Source organism: Melospiza georgiana, chromosome 1 (genome assembly GCF_028018845.1).
Source record: "Melospiza georgiana isolate bMelGeo1 chromosome 1, bMelGeo1.pri, whole genome shotgun sequence".
In the NCBI taxonomy this organism is placed as follows: domain Eukaryota; kingdom Metazoa; phylum Chordata; class Aves; order Passeriformes; family Passerellidae; genus Melospiza; species Melospiza georgiana.
In genome coordinates this window covers 68,350,312-68,373,811 of record NC_080430.1, presented here as the reverse complement: position 1 = coordinate 68,373,811, position 23,500 = coordinate 68,350,312, and the positions used below count along the sequence as shown (strand labels likewise).

Below are 23,500 nucleotides of genomic sequence, written 5' to 3'. Positions count from 1 at the left end.
AGTGTTTAAAAGTACAAAATACCTTCTGCAACAATCAGTGGCTCTGCCCTTTCAGCATAAAATTGTTCTGAAAATCACTGAAAATACAGCAAATCTTGGTGTTTAAAGTGAGTTGAAACTGAAAGATGTATTTCTAAATACAAAATAACACTTTTAAAATACCCCTTAATTATCCTCACTGCTGTTTGTTAAATAATACAACTAGAGAGCGATGGCAGCATTTTTCCCTTGAGCACAGGATCAGACTGAATGGGTGTGCTTGAACTTGCTGCCACTCCTTCTGCAACTGAGGGAAAGAGTTCTAACTCTTCAGAACCCCAAGAAAAAAGAAATTAAAATTTCCATTAGCACAATATATTTGTGTATGTGTTGATTAGGTAGGCAACCCTTGATCCTCACCCCACATTCTCTGCAAGCAAAAAAGATGCCAGCATGATTTAAATTTGAATATTCATATACAGAACAAGACTATAATGCTGTAGTTCTGGTATTTCAGTAATTTTTTAGTTCTCTGAAAGCCAATGAGTCCTGCTAAAAATTACCAGCAGTGGATCTGTCTCATTTCTTTCCTGGTCCTCCTGTCAGAGCACAGACAGCAGCATGGATAAGCAGGACATGGCCATTTGGAGGAAAGACATCTTTTTCCACATGACTCTATGACTTTCTAGGGTACAGAGTATATAAAATCTGAGATTTGTAGAACACCAGGGAGGGTGGAAATGACCACATGCTGCAAGGCTGCCTCCTGCTGCAAGGCTGCCTCCTGCATTTCCATCCTGTTGCAACGTAGTCCTGACCACAGATTCTCAGTTAATAGACACAGCTTCCATTTAAAACTATACCACAATTTACTGAAGAAAGGCAAGGACCTAATCTTTTACTTCACAGGGAAAACAACCTGAAACAGAAGATATGGAGAAATAACTCCAGCTCAGCTGAGACGCATGCTCATACACCACCTGCAGCAGAGGGATTGGCTTACCCACCACTAGGGCAAGGAGCAACAGACTGGGTCCATTTCAGGACAGGGTTTACACGTCACACGTTAGATGGACTGGATCAGTTTAAGAACAAAGCATACAAGCACAAGATTTCTCCAGGAAATCTCTTTTCCTTGTTCTCATCTTTTCACTGAGATGAAAAGAGCTGCCTGGACAACTAATTTCTTTCTTAAACAGATTACCTTTAATATAATTATAACATAAAAGGAGAGATATATACTGGTAACAATAACTTAAAACAGTCTGGTTTACTTCTTATTTGAGGAGAAACTTGCTATATTGCCACAACCGTGGACAAAAGGGCTGTAAGTTTGCAGGGTGTACTGATCCAATTGCCTTTGTCCATGGGAGTATCCCCTAGCTGAGCTGGTAAAATGTATGATTCCCAACTGAACCTCAATGCATGTTGAGAGAGATCATGCTCCCATTGAATGCAGTTGCAAAATATATTACGTTTTTAACGGGACAAGATTAAATCTCAGAATTAGGCAGGCAGCATGTGGTAAAGCCTATTCACCCCACAAGTATGTACACACCTACATGCATTAATCACTCTTCTGTGGGACAAACCTCTCCTGTTAATCCCTGCTTTTATAGGGATTTCCAGGAAATCAACTCATGGTTGGCTTGAATTGGCCTTGTTTGTGGATGACCTGGCATGAAGCTGCTGAAGCCATCCAAAGTGGGTCAGTTTACACCAAGTAATTACCTCTGCCCAGCCTCTCTCCCAGCCAGAACATCCTCACACAAAAGCCAGAGCTGTGCTGCTCCCTCCCAGTGTCTGGTGAGATGAGGATGAAGTCATGAGGATGGGCACCAACCTCAGGTACTGATCTAGAGCAATCCCCCCTCTTTCTCTCCTCCACAGACCTTTAGTGACCACTGAAGTGAGACTCTTCATGAAAATACCACATGGGGCTTTTGCAGTAAATAGGCGAATTTGTTGCTTTAATGAAATTAAGGCCAGAAAAAGCTGCACTCACATCCATATATAAACTGTGCTGGAGTCAACTGCATGGCTTATGCACACAGGAAAAAAAATAGGGCCCAATATTCATAGCAACACTGTGTATAAAAAAAAGAATTTGTGGAATTAAGAATAAAACATGAGGCAATTTGTTGATTTGCCCAGGGAATATAAGAGAGCAACAAATGTGTAGATTATTCTAAGGTTGTTTTTTAGTGTCATTATCAGATCCAAGAACTGTATATAAAAGCATGCAGTCCTTCACATGCTAAAAGTATAGTTTGCTCAAACAATTGTAAAATATTCAGTATTCTTAAGATTAAATATCTGAATATTGCTTCTGAAGGAACAGCTGTCAGCTTAAATCTAAAGTCTAGTTTGTTTACTGGCTGTATTTTATATCTGTTAGAAAATGACACCAAATGGCAATAAAATTGTTGTAAGTATTCTACTGGGGACTATAAATGCCCTTTGGTTACAGTGTACATATCTTTATACATAATTCCAGTATATTTTCCCTAGAATTATGTTAAATATGTAAAAAGCCTTTTCTCATAAAGGTAAAAATGCTAGATGTTTCCAAGCTGTAATTTAGCATTAGTGTCAAGATTGCTTCAGAAAATAAGCTACGGTTACAGTTTCATTCTTTTTAAGTGTCACTCAGCATACCATATCTGATCTTGCATTCAAAATAAACTTATATGATTTTATTCACTTTTCCAGAAGTGCAGGAGGGTTTAGACATAATTTATAGCATATGGATTGATGTAAATAGCTTAAACTAAGTAATTGGCTAGTCACCTACGCTGTCTTATCCTATTACTGCTAGGTACTTTTCAAGTAATTAGGGAAAACAGATCTCTTTTATCCAGTAAGTTTAAATTGGATGAATCCTTGACATTTGTGAAGGCTTATTTGATAGATAAAATCATGCTATACAAAAACTTCCCCTACAATGCTGAGGTTTACTAGGCCTATAATAAGAAACTGATTTTTTGTTGAGTTAAAGTGACTTATCTTCGCCCTTTTAATAAGAAATCAACTCCAGTCAGCAAAAGTCGAGATAAAAATCACCAAGTTGGCATTATCACCACGAAGAGAGCAAACACGTACCAATACCATTAACTTTTCTGTGCATCAATTTCAAATATGTTTAAAATGTTAAAATTCAATAATTTCCTTTATATTACAATAACATCAGATTAATGAATACCAAAAAGCATGAAAAGTGATTTATTTTGGGAAGGTCATTCCTTGGTTAGCCAACAGTTAAATTGAATTACTATAAAGGGGAAATATATTATAGGTAAAAAGGAAAATGGTTTTTACTGCATGTGAATTCTGTGAGTTTTACAATGCTTATGATAAAAAGACTGCACCTACAAGTTTAACCTCTATAATTTTTATGTTGCACATTCAAAAAAAAATCTTTTTATTTAACATTTCTAGGGCAATTTATACATGTCACCTTGTACTTAATGCTCCTTTTAAAACAGTTAGTTTTACCTCATTCCTATGAAACCTATAAAACTACTTTTCATACCAGACATGAAATTTCTAGCTATACCAGGAAATCTGGACCTTTAATGGCAATACCACACAAAAAGAAATAAGTATTTTAAAGAAGCTATTACTTAGAGGACATTTATTCCTAGCTAGTGTCCTTCTGTACACAGTACTTGCAAACTGGCTTTGCTTTCTGGGGAAAAAAAAAAAAAGAAAGGTAATTATTATTAAAGTGAGTTTTGGCTCCCTGGATAAAATTGGGTTCACATTGAAGTAATTTGCTGGATTAGGGCTATGAGAAAATCTTGAATCTTGCTTTTACTGAAGTTTAAAAGAGTAGGATGAAGCTGTAAATATGAAGTGAGTTCCTTACGAGCATCCAAGGACTTCACAGCAAGATTATGCAAAATTCCTCTTATACCTGTCAAAGAATATCTGCAGATACAGAAACATATCTGAAGTTAAAGTCAGCAAGAGTTGAACACATGAATCTGAGGTAGAATTTGGCCTGGTGATTTCAGTGCTCTTCTCATGTTCCTGAGTTTGGCAAGAGAATCATTGCTTCATTTCTTCATTGTTTGGCAAGAGAATCATTGCTATATGAAATTATATTATGCAGGTAGATTTCTGGTAAAGGGAAATCTTATTTACACCAATGGGTGATGCAATGGAAGTTGATTAAATTTAGAATAACAGGAGACTTCTGACCAAACAGACTATAAGGATCCAGAAAAATCTTTCCATTGAGTCATTGGGAACAAAATTTAGTTTACCTGACCCTAAGACAGACCAGATTTACCTAACTAAATCGCCTGAGTCTTTAGAACTAGCTCTAGATAGCCAAACTGAAAGTGCTTATACACAACAAATTGTCAACAGAGGGAGCAAACTGAAAAGATTATTCCAAGAAGCCCAGCTGCCTTTCATCTCCTACACTTTTACAAACTATACATAACACTGCAATGCACCCTTTAGCTCCAAAACAATTTTCTAGCCCCATTCAAGTACCCCTGCTTGTCTAGCTGCAGTAAAGGGTAAAAAAAAAAACAATGTTCCTGAGGGGTGACAACAGCAGCAAGTAGTAAAGCTCAGGTGTATTTTTCCCCATGGCAGCAAACTTCTCATTTGTCAGTGTATAGTTTTAAAATTCATTAAATATTCCTAATTTGGAACTGAAGTAGAAAGCCCTGACCTATAAAACACACAAATGTATAATTACATCTGTTATCAGCTAAATGTAAGATCTGTATATGGGCTTTACTGCAATTATTAGTTAAGCACATTTCTTACATGTAATTGCATTTAGATCTACAAGTAAAAATGTTGTAAAGCATGCATTGATCTCCTAAATTAGATGTGCAGCTTTCAAGACAATGAGGAAGACTCAGTCATGAATTTTAGGGATAGGCTATGTTATGATCTGGTGTGGGAAACTAAGGAGAAGTGGCTTCAGCTATCCACATTATACATTGCTTGCTTTGTGGATGCTGGAAGCTTCTCAAAAGCTCACCTGGGAAGACAAAGCCACTTCATATGAGAACACATTTCTTCTCTCTCAGAAGTACAAAACAGATTCAGATTAATGAACTGAAACAGGGTACTGGATTAGGATTGCCTCAGGTTTTCAAAGACCCTCCTTCCAACGCCTGGTGGAAGCTGAATTAAATTTCACCACTGAAAAGCTGAGGAAAACGTAACTGGGAAAAACCATTCTGCAAAAAGGTACATTTGTAACGGCAGAAAGTAGGAGTTGGGCTGCCTGGTTGACCTCCAACATGGAAAAGGTATTTTAGCAAAAGTCTAGGCAATTATTCACATGAGGAGTTTCTTCAACAGATTTGGGCATGGACCTGGATTTGCCAGTTTCTTTGTTCCAGTAATTGGGTTCTACTTCATGTAGGCCACATGCCTTCTCTTGTTTTCTTTGGCCAGCTTGAAGACTCTGGTGTCTTCACTCTGGTGAATCACAAGTTCCCCAGGCAGAAAATTATGTTTGAAATCCTTGAGGACAGTTTCCTTTAAATTAAATTTTCTTTAAAAAGCCAAGTAGGGCAAAGACATTAAGAGCAAAATCTTTAATGAAGAAAACAGCCTTGAACCATTAACCAAAGGAGCAGAAGCAACTGCCTCACGCTGGAAAGACGTATTCAAACCTCCACCTTAGAAGTGTGCAGATGAAAACACTGTGTTTCATCATCACTTGTGCCAAGTTCTCTGTGATGATGCTCCCACTTCTTATCTGGGTAGGCAAGGTAATATTCTTTGACTCTACTTTCTCTTAAATGCCAATCTTTTTTTAAGAGTCTCTCAACACAAGACCAAAGGCAAAAAGGAAATGTTCTTCTTCAAAGCACGTAGAACAAAAATGGCAAAGCAATGAACAAAATGCAGCCCATGAAACAAGTAATGGGTGATACATCTCTTTAATAACATCCTGTATTGTATTTTAGTGCACAAGCTGCTGAAGTGCTGACAACATCCAAGATTCCAGTAGGTAATCTGCCTTAGCTCTGTGAATCTGAGTACAAACTAAGTGAATAGCCATACTCGTAGTAATAGCTGCCCATTAAATGTGCACAATTCTTACCTTGTATATTTATATATATATATATATAATAACTCCTGTACAGAATGACCTTATGTGGTTCTAAGTGATATATATTTATAAATAATCTCTGTGTGTGTAGTTTCAATGTACATCTTACATAATTGCCTTTAAATGGCTCTATAAACAATCCGAAATTGCTACTTTGCACTGCAAAAGCATTAACCCATTGATTATACACTTCTCTTCAGGAGTGAGGTCTTCCTACAGCTTTCTGTGTGTACTTCAGGCAGGGTCAGGCACGGCCTCTTTTCCTCTTTTGGCTGTGCCTAGCTCTGCAATGCACCCCTTTGCCTCCAAAATCTGGCAGCGAGGAGCCTGCTGGGACCTACCTCGATGATAGCCCCGTCAGGCAGCCTGAGGAAGCGCCTGTGGAGCTCCTGGAAGCCGCTGAGGTGAACCGTGTAGACACAGACGTGAACAGTGGTGCTGCCTTCCCGGCTGGCTGCGGCGCGGGGGATTTCGTGCTGGCGCTGGGGGTCACAGCTGGAGCCACCAGGCTGGCTGGCGTGGTCCTTCCAGATGTAATCAGACACTGCCACCTAGTGAAAGAGAGCCCCCCGCCCCCCGGACACGGCACACACACAGAGCCCCCCGCCCCCCACCGAAGGAACATATTTAATTAACTTCTGGCAAGAGCTTAACCGATTTAAAATGATTTTACAATAAATCTGCAAAGCCCGTACCATATGCAGCGCTTGCACACAGTTCTCTACTACATATTTTTTTATGACATAGATCTAAATAGAGGAGATAGACAAATCCCCAGTGTATATTCTATAAAGTTAATTCTGCACAGATGAAGCTGTAATTGACTCCCGTATTAACCAAAAGTAGGGAGATCAAGCAGGGTAGGTTAAACAATAAAATGGGAATGCTGATTAAAAAAAAGAGAAAAGCTTCCCAAGAATGTTGTGAGCGAGTATTTGTATTTCTCTCTCTTTGAAAAGCCTTTGCTCCTGTACCCACAAGCACTTTTTAGTCTCTGATCTCTGTATTATATTAAAATAACCTTGTGCTGCTAACTGAATTGTAGATGAGGGAGAGTAAATTTTAGGGCATTGTGTAAAGCTAGTTTATTAACAGTTACCTAGCTTCCTAGTTTGCTCTAAACATGTTTGCTTTGGTAGGTTTTGTATCTCCCTACATCAGTCAGAATTTCCATTTAGCCTTTTTCCTGTTAATTCTTTACACAGGCTGAGCAGAATTCAAGACCTCAGACAGATCATGGCACAAGGCTTAAGCACCCTTTATCCTTAACTAGAAATGATGATGAGAAGCATTATTTTTATAGTTCCCCTGAAGTGCAAACATAAGCTTTTTAACCCTCACTTTTGCAAGACCTTTTCGTCGTTCATTTTCTCCCATGAGATGCTACTCCTGTTTGTGGAAGGAAGGGATTGGTGATATTGCTACATCCTTACAATACATCAGCATGCTCTTCCCTAACACTTCTATTTAATGTGGACAAAATACCACTTTTGCTGGCCTAGCACATGCTTTTTCTTTCAAGAATGTGTATTGCACTGGCAGAAATGATTGGAACTTACTCACAAAGCTAGCTAAAGAAAAGCTCTTATTTAAGATCAGTACATCAAAACCTTCTTGTGCATAGTCTTGCTTTTAGTTTTTGCTGAAATGAAGAGGTCAGATTCTTACAAGAGACCGCAAAAACCAGATACAAATTTTTGCCCTCACTTGGGAAAAGTTAGATTTAGCTCAGTTTGCTTGTGTTCCAGTTCACATTTCCTCAGCTGTTCTTACGCATTACGAGGAATCCCATAACCAGCACAGTGTGCCAATGCCACAATCCTGACGTGCATGCTGCTATTATGGGACACTGCCTTAGGAGAGGATTTGTTTTAGGTGAATTAAGAAAGCAAGAACACGTATAGGAAATTATCTCCAACTCTTTTCCAGGAATGACAGAACAATAGGATGCTTCATTTTAGCACCAGCTTCCATTTACATCAGCCCTAATAAATTTTTTTACATTTAAAAAAAAGGAAAGGTCATCTGAAATTTAAGGTTAAATAACGACAGTCTGAATTTTCCACACCAAAGGGTTCAAAGGCTTTCATTCAGGACAACATATTAGGAACATACAGCAGCCATTAGGACAGGACAAGACCTGTATTTTCTTCTGTCTAGCACACAAGACACATCCCTGCATTACACAGTGCTCCATAAGAATTAACGCGGCCAGTGGTTTCAAGAAAGCAAGAAGGCAACTTCCATTGGTACAGTGTGAGCACAGAGGAGCAGCTGCAAAAGCTGCCACACCACAGCCCCTGCAGTGGTTACCCTCCTCTCTCATCCCAGCGTCTCACTACCAGAACTTCTAACCTGTCCAATTCAAGAGCATCAAGGCTTTCCTGGCTTCGTGTCTCCTCCCTGATCTATGGTAAGATAAATGGTTGAGAGACCCAGCTCAGAACCTCAGTATAGAGGAAACACAGCAAACAGGATGATTTCTGTCACAATCCTCCTTTTATGCTAGAGGCGTTTTTCCCTGCATTGCTAGCTTCATTTCTTCAAAATTTTCTTCCCTCCAGAATCAGTCCCATGCTTTTCCCTGCTTCTTGTCTGACCTTAATTTTATCTCACTTTCACTGAATCTGCTTGTCCTTCTCTTGTGCTTGTCCCTATCAACTAACAGAGGGCTTATTTACTGTGTGTTTTGCAAGCCACAGATATGAACACCACATGCTTCTTTTCAGCTCTGTTTGGCCTGTTTGATCTGTGAGCTCTGGGAGCAGAAATATGCATTCTGTACTTGTCCAGCACAGGGAAGAGCATGGACCTTCCACTACTTTCACACAAATAAATTATCGCCTATTTTTTCAATCAATGCCAGATCTGAGTGTAATTTACAACACTCAGATGGTAATGTGGGGAAGCTCAAGCCATGTTACTCAAACTTTGTGTCTGAACAAACCTTCACCTTGCCAGGGCTAAGATCTTCTTTGGAAGTTTTTGACTCTAGGTGCCATTCCCAGGACACCATATCTATATGGGATCATATGTGGCATCAGAAGTCCTTGTCTTCCTCCCCAAGAGCAGACAGTTCTGCAGGATAGTGGGAGTAAACAAACCCATCTGATCTGTTGTCACATTTCAAGATCTGGTGAACTCCCTCTGAGGACATTGATATGACTAGCCAAAAGAACATGAGAACATGATAATATTGTTCTGCATGTCCTCCTCCCATCCCTACTGCCATCGCCCCCCCCCAAAAAAAAAACAAACCAAAAGCACAGACTGCTCATCTGACAACTGAAAGAGAAAAGGCACCGCCAAAACTGATGGTGCTCTGGTGAGTTGCATAGCCTTGGTCTGTGGTGGGCACTAGAAAGGAAGGAAGGAGGACCCTTCACTGGAGCACTGTTCATTAACTCTTCCTCAAATCACCTGGTAGTGTGAGTTTTCCTGAAGGCAGGCTCTTCAATATGTAGGAAGGAAAGAGGAATATAACATTTGAATACCACTTCCAAGAAGGGGGAACAGCTCTGTTTGTGGCTGTGGATTTAAAGGCCCCTTTCAATTCCCTCCTTGCTAGCACCATCTGAAAGTATTTGGCAGACAGATGTCCACTGCCTTGAAACTCTCAAAACACATTTCTGTGAAGTGATAGGTCACTAGAGAGCTGCTGTGGCCTACATAACCAGAAGTAAGCTCCAAAAGTAAACTGCACTGTCATCTGAAATTTCTATCATTAAGTTAACCAAAAATGTCCATTCATTTCTACAGGAATACAATATGAGTTAATAAATCCATAGAGACAGGCTATTCAAGAGACTGTGCATATAGGACATGTCAGAAAAACTGAAGTTAGCAATGATCTAGATTCACAAGGGCTGACAAGAAACCACAAAATGCCAGAGCAATGTACAGTAATCCTTAAATGAAATTCATCTTTCAGCAGAAAAACACATTAAGGATGGTAATTCAATGATAAAAGAGGCAGGCCAGAACAGGTTCAAATGCTGAATATTTCACAACATAACTTAATTAAAGCGGGACTGTGAGGCTGTTAATCGCTTTATAATAGTTCAGCTTGAAATGAAGTTTGATGTGAATGCCCTTATAGTTTATTTGTTTATATTATTATAATCATAAAATGTTATGTTGACCTAATGCAAATGTACAGTTTTCACGGGCCTTTATTATGTTGGCAGTTTTTTCTCCTTTTGGTCTTCCTATTTTTGTGCAAGTATGAGAAGGGAAGAACTGGGAGGAAGGGTCATGAATTTAGGTCAGATCAGATGATTCAGTAATTCTCATGTGGGTTTAAGTCTTATTAATAATTTTAATACATTCTTCCTTGACAACAATTATTTCAATCACTGCTCCTTTAGCATACACCGTGACGTAAAAATGCAGGTTTTTAAGAGAGTGGAACACATTTCTCCTACAAAAAAGGTAAATTATGTCAAGCCTTTGGAAATTATAGTGTATAACCTAGAAAAAAGACAAAAATACATTTGTAAGCACAAATACAAATGTATTTTGTTGTATAAATGTATTATGCCACACCAAGTGTAGAGAAATAAGTTTTTGAAGTACAACACATTTTAAACACAAATATATTTTGATAAATGCATGTTTATAAATATATTACACAACTGAGGCACACCCATCTATAATTACCAATATTTCTGAGGTCAGGGTACAGAAAATGCCATGCTAGTGTGTAAAGGTACTATGATGTTTTCTATTGTTTGACAGTTTTTGTGAAAAAAGAAAGAATATTTGCTCAGATTTTCTGAGGCGCAGTGATAATGAGAGGAAGATTGACTTCTAGTGTCTTTAAAAAAACGACATCAGCATGAAAAAGCTCTTTTGAAAAGTTGAGGAATATACATGCAAGTCCAAACACTTCATTATAATTAGTACTGATTCTTAACTCTTTGCAGCAGCATTATTATTAGCAACATCATGTGAATCAATTCCAGGTTCATGCATTGCAAAATGTATAAAAAAAAACTGTTTGAAAACAGCATTCAAGCATTCAAAGAAAATGTATAAAATGAGTAAAATGGACCAAAACAATTAATTGAGAATGGGTGGAACTGAACGCTGGTTATGACAAATAATTAGCAAGTTACAAGCTGTTAACTTAGTCAAAAGGGCAAAAGAGTGTTGAAATGATAGGGGGTAAAAAAAAAGACATCAAAAGTCGAGGGTGCTGTATTTACTTCAAGTAACTTTCATAAACATGGTAAATGCATTTTCTGTGGTAAGAGTCGTAAATATGGGAATTACTGTCCTGGAGGCAATCTTTGTTAAACCAGTGTTGCTTTACAATTTAAAAAACAAAAGCTGTCTAGTGCTAACCTCTGAGGGAAGCACAGCACCCCTTAAGCATTGCAAACGCCATTTCTGACAAACTGTTGCTAAAAACCTTGCCAGCAACTCTGGTAAAATAAGAATTTACAGGAAAATATCTAAAAACATCCCTCCTGTCTGTGTCAAAGCACCTTGGTGGTGTCCAGGTCCCAGTGAGGTTGTCACTGGACCTTGGTCAGAATCAGATGTGACAGTGGGGAAAGTTTCCAAGCCACTGTAGGAAGGATGGGACACTTTACAAGTCATGAAAGTCAACTCAGTTTGAATAAATCGTGAAATTGGAGAAATGGCAAGCAAAGGCACGAACAAGAAAAGCTATTAGGATTGCCAAAAATCATGCCACCACGAGAAAGCCACACCAACACCCCTCATGCTTAACCCTTACGTGCACAAGGCACTCACACACATTTATGCACGTGCAGCATGCTTTGGTGGGGTGGCAGCACATGTTCTCGTTCCCGGGTCAATAGTGAGCCATGTGAGTGTCTCAGGTTAGCAAAGGCCTTTGTGGGCTCCTGGTAATTCTGCAGAGAGATACCTTGCTTCTAGATCATCCTATTTATCAACATAATGGACCAGCATAAGGGACCAGTAGTATCCAGGAATTGTTTGTTTCAGTCAAATTATGAATGCCTGAAGCATTGTTGTTACAGTCTTCCCTGATTTATTTAACAAACAGACATGGACAGACTAAATGGTTAAAAAAAAGGCATATACAGAGAATAACCTCTTTGTAAATGACTAAGGAGAAATCCCAGAATAGATTTATGGAAAGCTGCTTAGCACCGTAGCACTAGGAAACAGCAGTGGGTCTTTTTGTTTGTGATTTGCAATAGCATCCTATTCATGGATATGTCCAGTGAGCAGCAATGCAGATCTTTTCTTGGGAATGATTTTCATCTCCTGCTTTTAGAAATTACAAAGTGCAGCCACATATTCTTTAGCTACACTGCACACGTTGCTTGTGTAGTCTGCTGCTCACCATCCCATTTTTTCAGATCTCAATCTTTTGTGGTTTTAAGTGTCCACACATCAGTCACCCATTAAAAAAATACAAATGTAGAAATAGTCTCTTCCAAACAATAATAAATTTGGGGGGGAGGGGGTAAAGTCATCTCAAGAATTAATTCAAGGAAAACTGATATTCAATGAAACAAAAACCTTAGTGAGTAAAAATTAAAGGCCACAGCTTTCTTGCATTTCCTTGTGCATAGCAGTGTCTTTGTCCATTGATTTGCCCTAAGGAAAGGAGATAAAGTACATTCCCTTCCTACTCCAGAGAATCCTGCTATATTCCGAGCCCAGAGTGGGTTTGGTTCAGATGGGCAAGGGAAATCTCTCTCCATGCCTCATTTCCCAAATTTTACAAGGGATGCTGGAATCAGTTACTTAAGAAAGCATCTTCAGTAACTTCAGACAGACAGGATTTTATATACAAAAGTGTTTAGGAAAAGTTATTTTCCTTATGGAAGTCAGGATTTTAATGCACAAAAGGGCATATCTGTGTAAATAAGAGTGTCTGCTATTCATTATCTGCTCATCAGCATTTGTTATTCATTACTCATGTGTTTACAAATGTAATGCAGTCAGAAAGCAGAAATAATACTATATGACTTTGGTGACCAAAAATACACCAGAAACAACAAATAGTAAATAGCTCCATGGAGGAGTTCATCTTATGGGATAAAGTTTGCCCACAGAAAACATTCTGTGAAAAATTTGTGAAAATAACCCTGGCAGATCTGTAAGTAACAATGCAGTTCAAAACTAATGTGTAAACAGAAAACAAAGGAGCTAAGTTTGTCAATTAATTTGTTGGCAATGAACATTTTATTTTTACTGTTTGGAACTGATTAAATGCAGAAAAAAAGATAGTTAAAAAGAAACAAGTCCATGTTCACAGATTTCATTCAATTTGTCCTTGTGAATTCAAGATGTATGTCTGGGAATGAGACAGGCTTTTATTCACCTGTGACTGACATCAGATGGACAGATCTTTTCCTGGCAGCTAAATATTTTTAAACCTGTATCATTACATGGACAGTAAATCAGCTGAGAACTTAAAATTAAAATACATTGGACTAGTGGCTTCTATTTGCATCCTCTTCAGCTTCAGAAAATTTCCTCCTAGGCAGGCAGTGGCATAATGTATGCTTGTGCTAGTGGGGTTGAGAAATGGTGCTCTTGTGGAAGGTGCCTTTTGAATTTTAATTTATATTTTCCTTTTTTTAATTCAAACAATAGTGAAATTGCTGTAAAGTTTTACTAAGTACCAAAATGTTCCTAGTTTGCCTGTTTAGATCCAGATTTCTTTTGAAGCAGATGGAAGAAGGCTAGGAAAATGAAAGTGAAACAAAAATTTAAACACTTTTAGTAAAACATATGTGAACATCTGTGAAGGGTGGTTGTCTTGTTATAGAAATACTGTAATTTTGCTCTGATCTTTCAGTAACCCTAATAAGTACACTGACTGCTCCAGCACAGATGTTAATTATTAGCAAACATTTACCACAGAAGTATCTAGAATCTCTCACTCACACTGCAGCCCCATTGCTTCAGCACTGTAGGGACAGGTAGAAATGGGCTGCTGGCAGAACAAGGAGTTAGCAGCCTGTGTTGAGATCAGAGGACATTTATTGGCTACTTGCTTTAACTGGCCATAAATTATCTCTCTCTGATTTTCCAGATAATCACCAGCAATCAGATTCTTTCTTGCAGACATCACTGCAGAAATAGGCCGTGGAGGAAGAACTGAAAAAAAAAGGTTTCACAAACACCTCCCTGGCAAGGTGTTTGTGAAAGACTAGTGGAGGGGCCTGACATATTTTTGTAAGCTGTGGTGCTAAAGTAAATGCTGGTTTCAGTATGGAAAAGAAGGGAAGGAAGAAAATTAGGAAGGCAGAGGTTTGGGTATTCCTTTGTGATTAAGATTGACACTCACCATTCTCATGGCATCCCCTCTGCCTTCTTCACTCCAAGGATGTTTTTTGTGCCTCCATAGAGCCAGCATCCCAATTGCAAGCTCATCAGAAACTAAACCCAAAGTGCCTCAACTGGTAAGGTATTTCCTTGTCAGTTTACTCTTTCTTTTTCCTGCGCCAGGGTTTTGTTTTTGACTCTTGCAAACAGTTTAATCATGCCTGATGCTTCTCTAGAAATCTAGGAATAGAAATCCTAGTGCAAGTAGCAAGTAGAGATAAAGAGTTAAAGGCTCAGAAAATTTTGCATGAGCCTTCAACAGGGTATGCAAACCAGTTGGGTCTGCCACACTTGCAAAAGTAACTTGCAAGATCAGGCTGTCTCCCAAAGCTCTCTGAGTGTACCAAGAGCCTCTCAGCAATGTCTTCTTCCCTGCTTCAGTTAAGAAACCTGATAACAAGAATTCTTCTCACAATATTTTCCACTTCTGGCACACTATTACAAAAACGGCCCCTTTGTGGTATTGCAGCAGTTTTGTCTTCAGTTCAAGCAGAAACCATAAAATGTACAAAAAAAATTATAAACAAAGCAGAAATGACTGCTAGCAACCCTAAGAAATGGCTTATGGTACAGCTTAAAGTTTTGTGCAAAGGTGTGGCATGATTTTATGAATGCAAGAAAGATACTGTTCGCATTTGATTTTACCTTAACTAGTTTACTTTTTCTGAATTAAAAGTTACTGTCTGAGCTATCCAGAAACAATTGCATTGTATTACTGAATTTGATGTGCTTGGTTTGTAGAAAAATGGTTTAGTCTACTGTGACCAATTGTCTATTATAATAAAGCTTATTATTAATGGAGTATACTCTTATATCCTTGGTTTTTTCCTTCTCAGAAGATAGCAGAGTTCAGCATCCGATAAACATGTAAATTGCATTTTTCTTTTCACACAGGACAGATTTCAACTTCTGAACCAGCAGTCAACAAAGATTCCCCCAGCTGCTAGGGAAAAAAAAAAAGTAAGTATTTGTGAAGAAAGGCATAATAAGATCAGAGGGAAGCCTGTCATAAAAATGCACATTGCATAATACATGATGGATCAGTTCTATTATTTAACTTTTGCATAGATATAACAATACAGAGATATGCTAACCATCATAGTCAGCATTAATTTACAGTGGGAAAAATAATTAGAATCTCACTTTTTCTGAAGAATGGAGTGAAAATGTAAACAATGCTTCCCTCCAGGCAAGTGCTTTATCAAGTTGACAGGTGCATTTGAATTTCCATGGGTGGGGGACATAATAGGTTATTTATGTGTCATTTTAATAGAAAGGCCCAACCATCAAGATGGACAGGAGACTTTATCAGTACTGCTGTTTGCAACTAATCCACCAATTTAATACCCCATGAAAATACCTGCAACAAAACCTGGACATTTTTCTTTTCCACTCCATTATAGGCAAATCAATATGGGTGCTATTCATCTCAAATCTTTGGCTCAGCAGGTGCCCACTACACGGAGCTCCTCACAACAGTGGTGCACTGGCACAGCCACATAAACATAGACACTTCGACTTCTGGTGCCATCAGTGACTCCACAATAGGATCACAACAGTGCACTTGGATCACTAGTTTGCCCCTACACAGAAGTAAGCAACAAAAAAAAAAAATCTTTTTTCTAGGGCTCTTTTTGTTCTTGTTTTGGTTTGGTTTTGAGAAGAAAAAATCCAGCACAATTTTTTTAAAGTTTCTGATTACAATAATTTTATCTGAAATAGTCACTCACTAATTTTCATAAGCAGTATATTCCTGGCTGGAGAATAGCCACAAGCCAGGAAAGCATTATACATCTCCTAGCTGTAACGTGTTTCTTTACACAAATTTTCCATGAAAAAGAAAGATGCCAAAGTGTGTACTCCAGTCACACCTTCTTGGGCATTAGCTCTGATAAATGCTGCCTTTTTTTGTTCTGTGTAGAGAGGGCTGTGACATTGAGTGACACATAGGCCCAGTGTGACCCAGGGTAAATTTGGTATCCATGCTTTCTTCTTCCCCTTCCCTCCTTGATACTGTCATCTGTATGAGCATAGGTTCCCTTTTACTTATCTACACAGCTATTGCTGCCACATTTTTAACATACAGCATATTCTGACAGCTTCCCAGTCCTTCTTTGGTATCTCTGTGTGTGTGTGTGTGTGTGTGTGTGCACAGTCAGAATCAGCCTGATCTACACCAGAAAAAAAGTCTTTTCTATTAAGGAATTCTTAAAAAAACCAAACCATTTTTGAGAGCTGAAGGTTTCCATTATTGCAAGTCCATCATCCTCTGTGTGCAAAAGTCCAGCTTGCAGATTCATGACCCACCAAGGTCTGCGTGGACTGGAAGACAGTCCCCAAGGAGCTTGAAATGATTTGAAATAGATCTAAGGAGGATGGGGGTAATGAGATCATCCACCATTCCCATGTCCACTCAGAAGTGTGCTCTAGCTCTGTAGAGATAATTCTTTTCTAACTCAGGCAGGTACAGCTCCAGAGATGTTTCAAGTATGTAACTGGAAGTTTCGTTACACCCCCTGGGTAATTCCTCAGACTAGCTACTCCTGAAACTTTTTGCAAAAGCAAGCAATTCATAAGGACATAAACTTGATTAAAACCAGACCTGGGACATTTCCTATGCTCAGTCTTTCAGTCTGCAAAGCTTATGAATCCCTGTGGTTAATTAGGAAATATTACTCACAGTAAAATCCAGTTATAATAAAATGTATTTTGCCCGAACATAGCATCTTAATAAGTTTCAGAAATAGTCATTCCCCCATTTTTCTCCTACAGCTTCTAGTCTGGTGACCATGTTTTCTGGTAGGAGGACAATGCCACTGGTCCCACTTGCAGAGAGGGACTGCATACTGTCCTCTCTCCTGGGGGTCACGGAGGCACTCACAGCAGCGAGGTTGGAGGCCATATGAAATCCCCTGGGAGCAGTGCCAAGCAGTGCTTGCACTGGGACAAGGGAAGGGAGCCCTGGGAAAGGCACAGTCTGGGAGGGCACCACTTGAGCCCTCAGTTCTCAAGAGGGGGAGGTAATATCTCTTTCCTGTGTGAAGGCGCCTTATAGTCCACTCATATATTACCACAAGAGGTATATCACAAATTACAAATGGTAAAGTGGGGAAAAGAAACCCAAATAAATTAAGTTAGTCTCAACTGATATATTAAAAGGCAGCTAAGTCTGGGTAAAAGACTAAAACAGCAAAGAGATCAAACTGCAGGATCCTGGGTTGGCAAACCAAACAGATATGGAAGTCTAAATTTTAGCAGTTTTACACAAGTATAATTTTTTTTCTCTGCTTGGATAGCAACTCCTTCCACAAATCATGTAAGGAATGCAAGCAGTTCACCATCCTCATTACATCAATCAGTGGACACTGAGCAGGAAGATGACTGTTTACTCCCCTAATGATTTTACTTCAATTCTGATTGCTTAATATAGCACAGGTTTCTTATCCACTCACAGAACTAATGAAAGATGTTCTTATTTTATACTAGATTTTTGTTACATAATGAAGATATAAAAAAGGTGAACGTTGAAAATTACTTTGCTCTGAGTAAAGCTGACTGAGCTTATGCTACATGGAATACAAAAAGTAGCACCTACAAGTGGCATATTTACTTTCAAAAGGGCAAATTTTGAGAAAATTATTGGTAAAATTAACAATAGATTTTTTAAAATATAGATCTGATGTCTTTTCACCATTTATTCTAAGTAAATATGTCTCTTAGAGTGAGATTTGTATCTCATTGTATAAATCTTTAATTTCAGTGGAAAACATATACTGTATCATAATTTAGATAATACACTGAAGTAATTTTATATTTCATTAAAAAATATGTTTTTTGCTTTGCATGTGTGTTTGATTCACTGCATCTCTGGTGCTTTTATGCTGTTGTAGCTACTTTGATCAAGTAATATTAGAGTAAGGGACAGCAGCACAGGAATATATCACACCAATATATTTTATGTTAACTGTAACCACAACATTTCTGCATTGTCAAAGAATCCACAGAATGATAAGCATAGAAAAAAATCAAATTAGTGTATTATTTGAGAAGAAAAGGGGCAAGTGTGCCCAAGAATAGTGTAATGCCTTCTGAAGTTGGCAGAGTTATCACAAACTTGGCCGATATTTTTCAAGGATCGAAAGCACCAAGAGCTGGTTTCTGGGCACTGAAATTACTTTAGATTGATTTAACTGTCCACCTCACTTTTATGGTACATGTAGAAATGTGAGTTTCCAATCAGAACACCATTTCTCATCTCTTTGCATGTTCCTTTTCTCATTACATGGGATGGGGATCTCTTGTGGGAAGGGGTGAACCCCATTCAAAGTAAATCAGAAAATACTCAACATATCTCTTACTCAATACTCAATATCTCTTACTCCAAGCATATTCTGATGGTTTGGATTTAGAGAAATACTTCCAAAAGGCTGTTGACTTCCAAAGTCTTAGCACATAGAAAATGGGGATGCTCCATCTTTTTCTCAAGCTAAAACATATTTTGAGAAAAAATAATGAGAAAAATATTTTGAGATCTTTTCTGGGAGCTAATCTGGAAAAGGTATATTATGAAAAAGTATTTTCTTTCATATTAACGTCACATTTCCTGTCATTGCAAGATGATGACCAGTCCTGCTTGACTCTTCTCTTATTTAAGTTGTTTCTAGTCAACTGTAACTTGGATTTCTAGTTAAGATTGCAAATTCAAGATCAGGGTATGTTAGTATGCAATCACCCATCAAAAGCACTCTTCTGTTTGCCCAGACTATCTGCTTTCTTGAACCAGGATCAGCTCCAGGCATAACTAAAGCAGGCAGATGCCTGGGACATGAGGCTGTCTTCTCCATCTCTTTTGCCAGCAGCAGTGCCCCAGCAGCTGGACTGATGCCTGCTGCTGCAGCCAGGGAAGATCCTCAAACTGGGCTGCTCCTCTAGAGACAGCAAGACCAAAGGTAACTTGGGAGTCTCCATCATAACTGTGATGCAGCAGCCCAAACCACCCTGTCCCTGTGGTAGCAGCATCCCATTTTACCTGTGCTGCTAAGAAACCTTGAATTTGAGATGTTGTGTACAAGGACTGATGACAATAGGATTTGTACTTCTGGATTTAGCTAAGAGCAGCCAAGTGCTGTAGTGTCCTGCCTGGCAAAAGCCATTTCAACAGAATGACAATTTGACTTCCAGAATTAGATTGTGTGTGGCTTCTTGGAACTCCAGCTATCTTAATCACTAAAGTGTGATCTTTAATAACTAATTTCAGAGTCCCATTTCTATTTCCTGGGATAACACTAGTATTTGTGAAACAAATGGCCTCTCCAACTTCCAACATAAATGGATTTATATCTACAATAATTCATTGAAATAGAATGGCTGGAAGAACTACTTTAATCTTCTCTGCCTTGAGATGTTGCAGTTCCATTTTCTAGGCTCGTGTTTTCCTCACAGTTTGTTCATACCTCACAGATATATTAGCACGTAACATATAAGCCTTTACTGATCCATTTATGCACCTGTAACTCTTAGAGACAATTCTATTTATTTTCTTTCAAAGCTTTCATCTGCACATCAGTATCTTCTGCGTTTTTCTACTCAGAAAAAGGACAGAAGAAAAACCATGCAATTACAGAATCATGGAACTGTTTAGGTTGGAAGGACCTTAAAGGGACCTTAAAGACTATCTAGTTTCAGCCCCCTGCTGTGGGCAGGGACACCTTCCAATAGACCAGGTTTGTTAAAGCCCCATCCAACCCAGTTCTGAAGAGTTCGAGTGATGAGGCATCCACAACTTCTCTGGACCACCCATGCCAGTGACTCACCATCCTCACAGTAAAGAATTTCTACCTAAAATGCTCTCAAAAGGACAGATAGCATCCAAGGTAGAAGCATCCCAATTAGGTTCTGGTGCACCATGCAACCTCATGTTCTCACATTCTTCTTGTTGGTTTGGGAATTTCAAGAGCAACTACTTAGAGAGTCAGCTACTATGTGGCAAGAAAAAAAGAAATCAAAATAAGCATTGGGCATTGTTACAGTCCAGTTGGTCTCAGGCAGGAGGGAAGATGTGCAATGGGTTGAAACCTCAAACATTGTACAAGAAACTACATCCAAACTAAGAGCTGTGTTATACAGCGGGAGGGTTTTAGGTGAACTGGAAAACTACAACTGTACAGCAGAGGAAAGATGCCTAAACACAAATGTTTTGAAATCATTATTATCTCTAATGGTTTATTATTGTCAAAAATTGATGGAAAAAAAAAAAGAACATGCTTCTTTCATGACTAACTTCTATGCTGTTTTAATTCCACTTCTATACTGGTTACATGTGGGAAGAAAAAGGTACATACCATAAATTTACTACATATTTTATAGAGAGATTAGGCAGCATTAGATGCTCAGCTACCAAACAAATTACTTGATCTTTGTATCTTGTTCAGATAAAGGATTTAGGCATGGCAAAGAATAAGGCAAAAGCAATTGAAGCGGTATGAACAAACTATGTTGATTTAGAAACCAAGCCAAATAAAAACCATTACAATAGAGTTTCAAAAAGTTATGTTTGCAATTTAAAATACCCATAGGGCAGATCTGACTTACATGACCAACACTTAATGTATAGTACGTGATAAGATGACACATGCAGTTTTGAAACTTGGCAGTAATTCAGAAAAAGAATACTTTGCTGACCATTAACAATTTCTGAGCAATGTATACATTTTTTATATATGTCTGTAGTTGAGTTCCTGAGTGATTATAGTTATAACAGTGTCTTCTCATGTAATCTTAGGACACCAAAAGCTGCATGGCAAAATGAAAGTAAGGATTAATAAATGACCTCCCTCCATGCTTGTGCTACCAGTTCACTAAATTCACATCCAGCATTTGCTTTCTGCTATTAAATGCAAATGAAGAGAAGCTGCCACAGATCTATGGGGGTACAAATGATATAAGAATGCGGATTGCACTTTAGTAAAGGGCTTTTAGGGGGGGTTGTATGTGTGTGTGTGTGAGAGAGAGAGCAGGGAGGAGAAGCAGTGGGAGCATTATACTGAAATATTTTAGCATGCCTTAATGCGCCTAAATAGTCTCACACAGGGAACTCAAACTAAAATAGTAGCAAACAATGAGTAACCATAGTTTAACACTGGCAAAGTTTAAACAATATACCAAGATTCAGGGTTGTTGGGTTTTATGTTTTTGTTTGTGGAGGGTTTTTTTTGGAAATGTGTATTTTTCAATGGAGCTGGTACTGACTTGCAGCTGTTTGATATTAGAGTCAAGACCTACCAGCCTTCAAACCTCACATTAGAAACAGACCTTTGGCCAAGTTGTGTCTTCGTTTAGACCTTGGCAACCCTGCTTACATCAGTGGGGGTAATTTGACCTCTCATTTGAATAACGCAGTGCAGTGATATGGTTCTGGTTTGTATTTTCTGTGATTGTTTCAGTCTAAATGCAACAACTCCCAGGATTGTGTGCGAGATGGAAATGCCTTCCAGAGGTAACAGAGGCACAGATACAGGAATTATTTGTCTGATCTGACAAATCATGTGGCAGGCACAGGTCACAGCACCTGGCCAGTCTGGGAATAAGCAGACCTGCTAGGGCCACTCCTTGCACTGAAGGGATCAGAAAAGGTGCTGTGGGTGATGGCAAAGCAGCAGGAACTCAAAACAGAGGGATCAGCTTCCTGGCACAAGTAAATTATGTGCATGTACATGATCTTTTGAATGAAGAAACGCCCCTTCTCTCTTTTCCTCAGACACAGCCAAGTTCTAGAATAAGCAAAATTCAGCCCAGACTAGAAAAAAAAAACTTTCAGTTGAAAGAAGTGCATTAGAACAGGATTAATGTCATAGTAAATATGCTTCAGCAATCCAGTGTAGACATTGTATCATTATTTCTCTGAACTTAGGGAAGTTATGAAAATGGTTGTTTGTGCTCTGAAAAGCTTTTATTCCCTTATGAAAGAAAAAGAAAATGGAGTATTAGAATCCTTCAGCAAATAAGAAAAAGTCTTTGACCTTTGGTAACTTTCAACATCACATGCTTAATACAGATATGAGAAACAAAACATTATGGGGTTGCAAACATGAAAAAATACTGTGAGCTCTCTGTTTATTTTTTTTTTGGTTTGTTTATTCCGTAAAACATCTCCTTGCTCAATTGCAGTGATAATGATTCTCCAAAAATGTCTGGGCTGAGAATCTGCATCCTAAGCTTTTAAGTTAGAATCTCTGCCTGGCTGCACATCAGTCAGAAAAACAAACAACAAACTCTAGTCATGATGATGCCACACGACCACAAAAACAGAATGAACGTATTGGAACAGTAGCATCTTTGCCTTATTCAAGAATTTTCATTAGGTTTCATTTAAACTGTTCAACCTTTCTTGTGCAGGCAGAAAAGAGGTTTGTTCCATGAAACTAAAGAAAAACAAAGCAAAACAGTCTTTAAAGCCAAAACACTTAGCTAAATCCATCTCTAAATCCCATTACACATTCAACAAATGGCAATAAGTAACCCTTACTGACCCTAGATGAGGCAATATATGGCACCCCAAGCAGAGTTCCTCCATGGTTAGCCTAAAGGGCACTGTCAAGATCAAAAATCATAAATCCCTGTCTCTTTGTACACTGCTCAGGCCTTTTCACACAGCTCTAACCTGCATTTATGACCAAGCCAGAGCTTTGTCGCAATGTCAGAACGTATATGAGATTCCAGACCCTTACAACAGACACCACTACTTGCACTATCACCAGTGCAAATGCAAAGGTGTTTTTATTTCCTGGAAAATTTGACTCACTTATTTTCATGGTGTTTTGCATTCAGCTTGACAATAAATAAAAATTCAGTAGGCATTTATAGTAAATAATAATGATAGAAATATTGCTTCACTCTTGATTGCTTACCCTCTGCTGTATCCCAGCATTTGGAGTGCAAACAGTGCAGAAGAATTTTGTGTTTACTAAAAGATTCCAGTATTTTGTTTTGGTTTTGAGGCTTTTTGTTTGTTATTTGCCATTCTTGGTGTTTTTCTCCCTCTTTGTTCCCCTAAAAGCCCATTTCATTTGCTTTTATTTTTCATCACAGGGTACT

General features: G+C 38.5%; 1 protein-coding gene across 1 annotated transcript in view; it reads right to left on the bottom strand.

Annotated features, from left to right (window-relative positions):
• The window catches only part of LOC131082446 (uncharacterized), a 102,912-nt gene that overhangs the window by 5,303 nt on the left and 74,109 nt on the right, over positions 1–23,500 (bottom strand). The window contains exon 11 of the mRNA XM_058022394.1: positions 6,412–6,621. Coding sequence (XP_057878377.1) covers positions 6,412–6,621 — 210 coding nt within the window. The remainder of the gene's footprint in view (positions 1–6,411; positions 6,622–23,500) is intronic.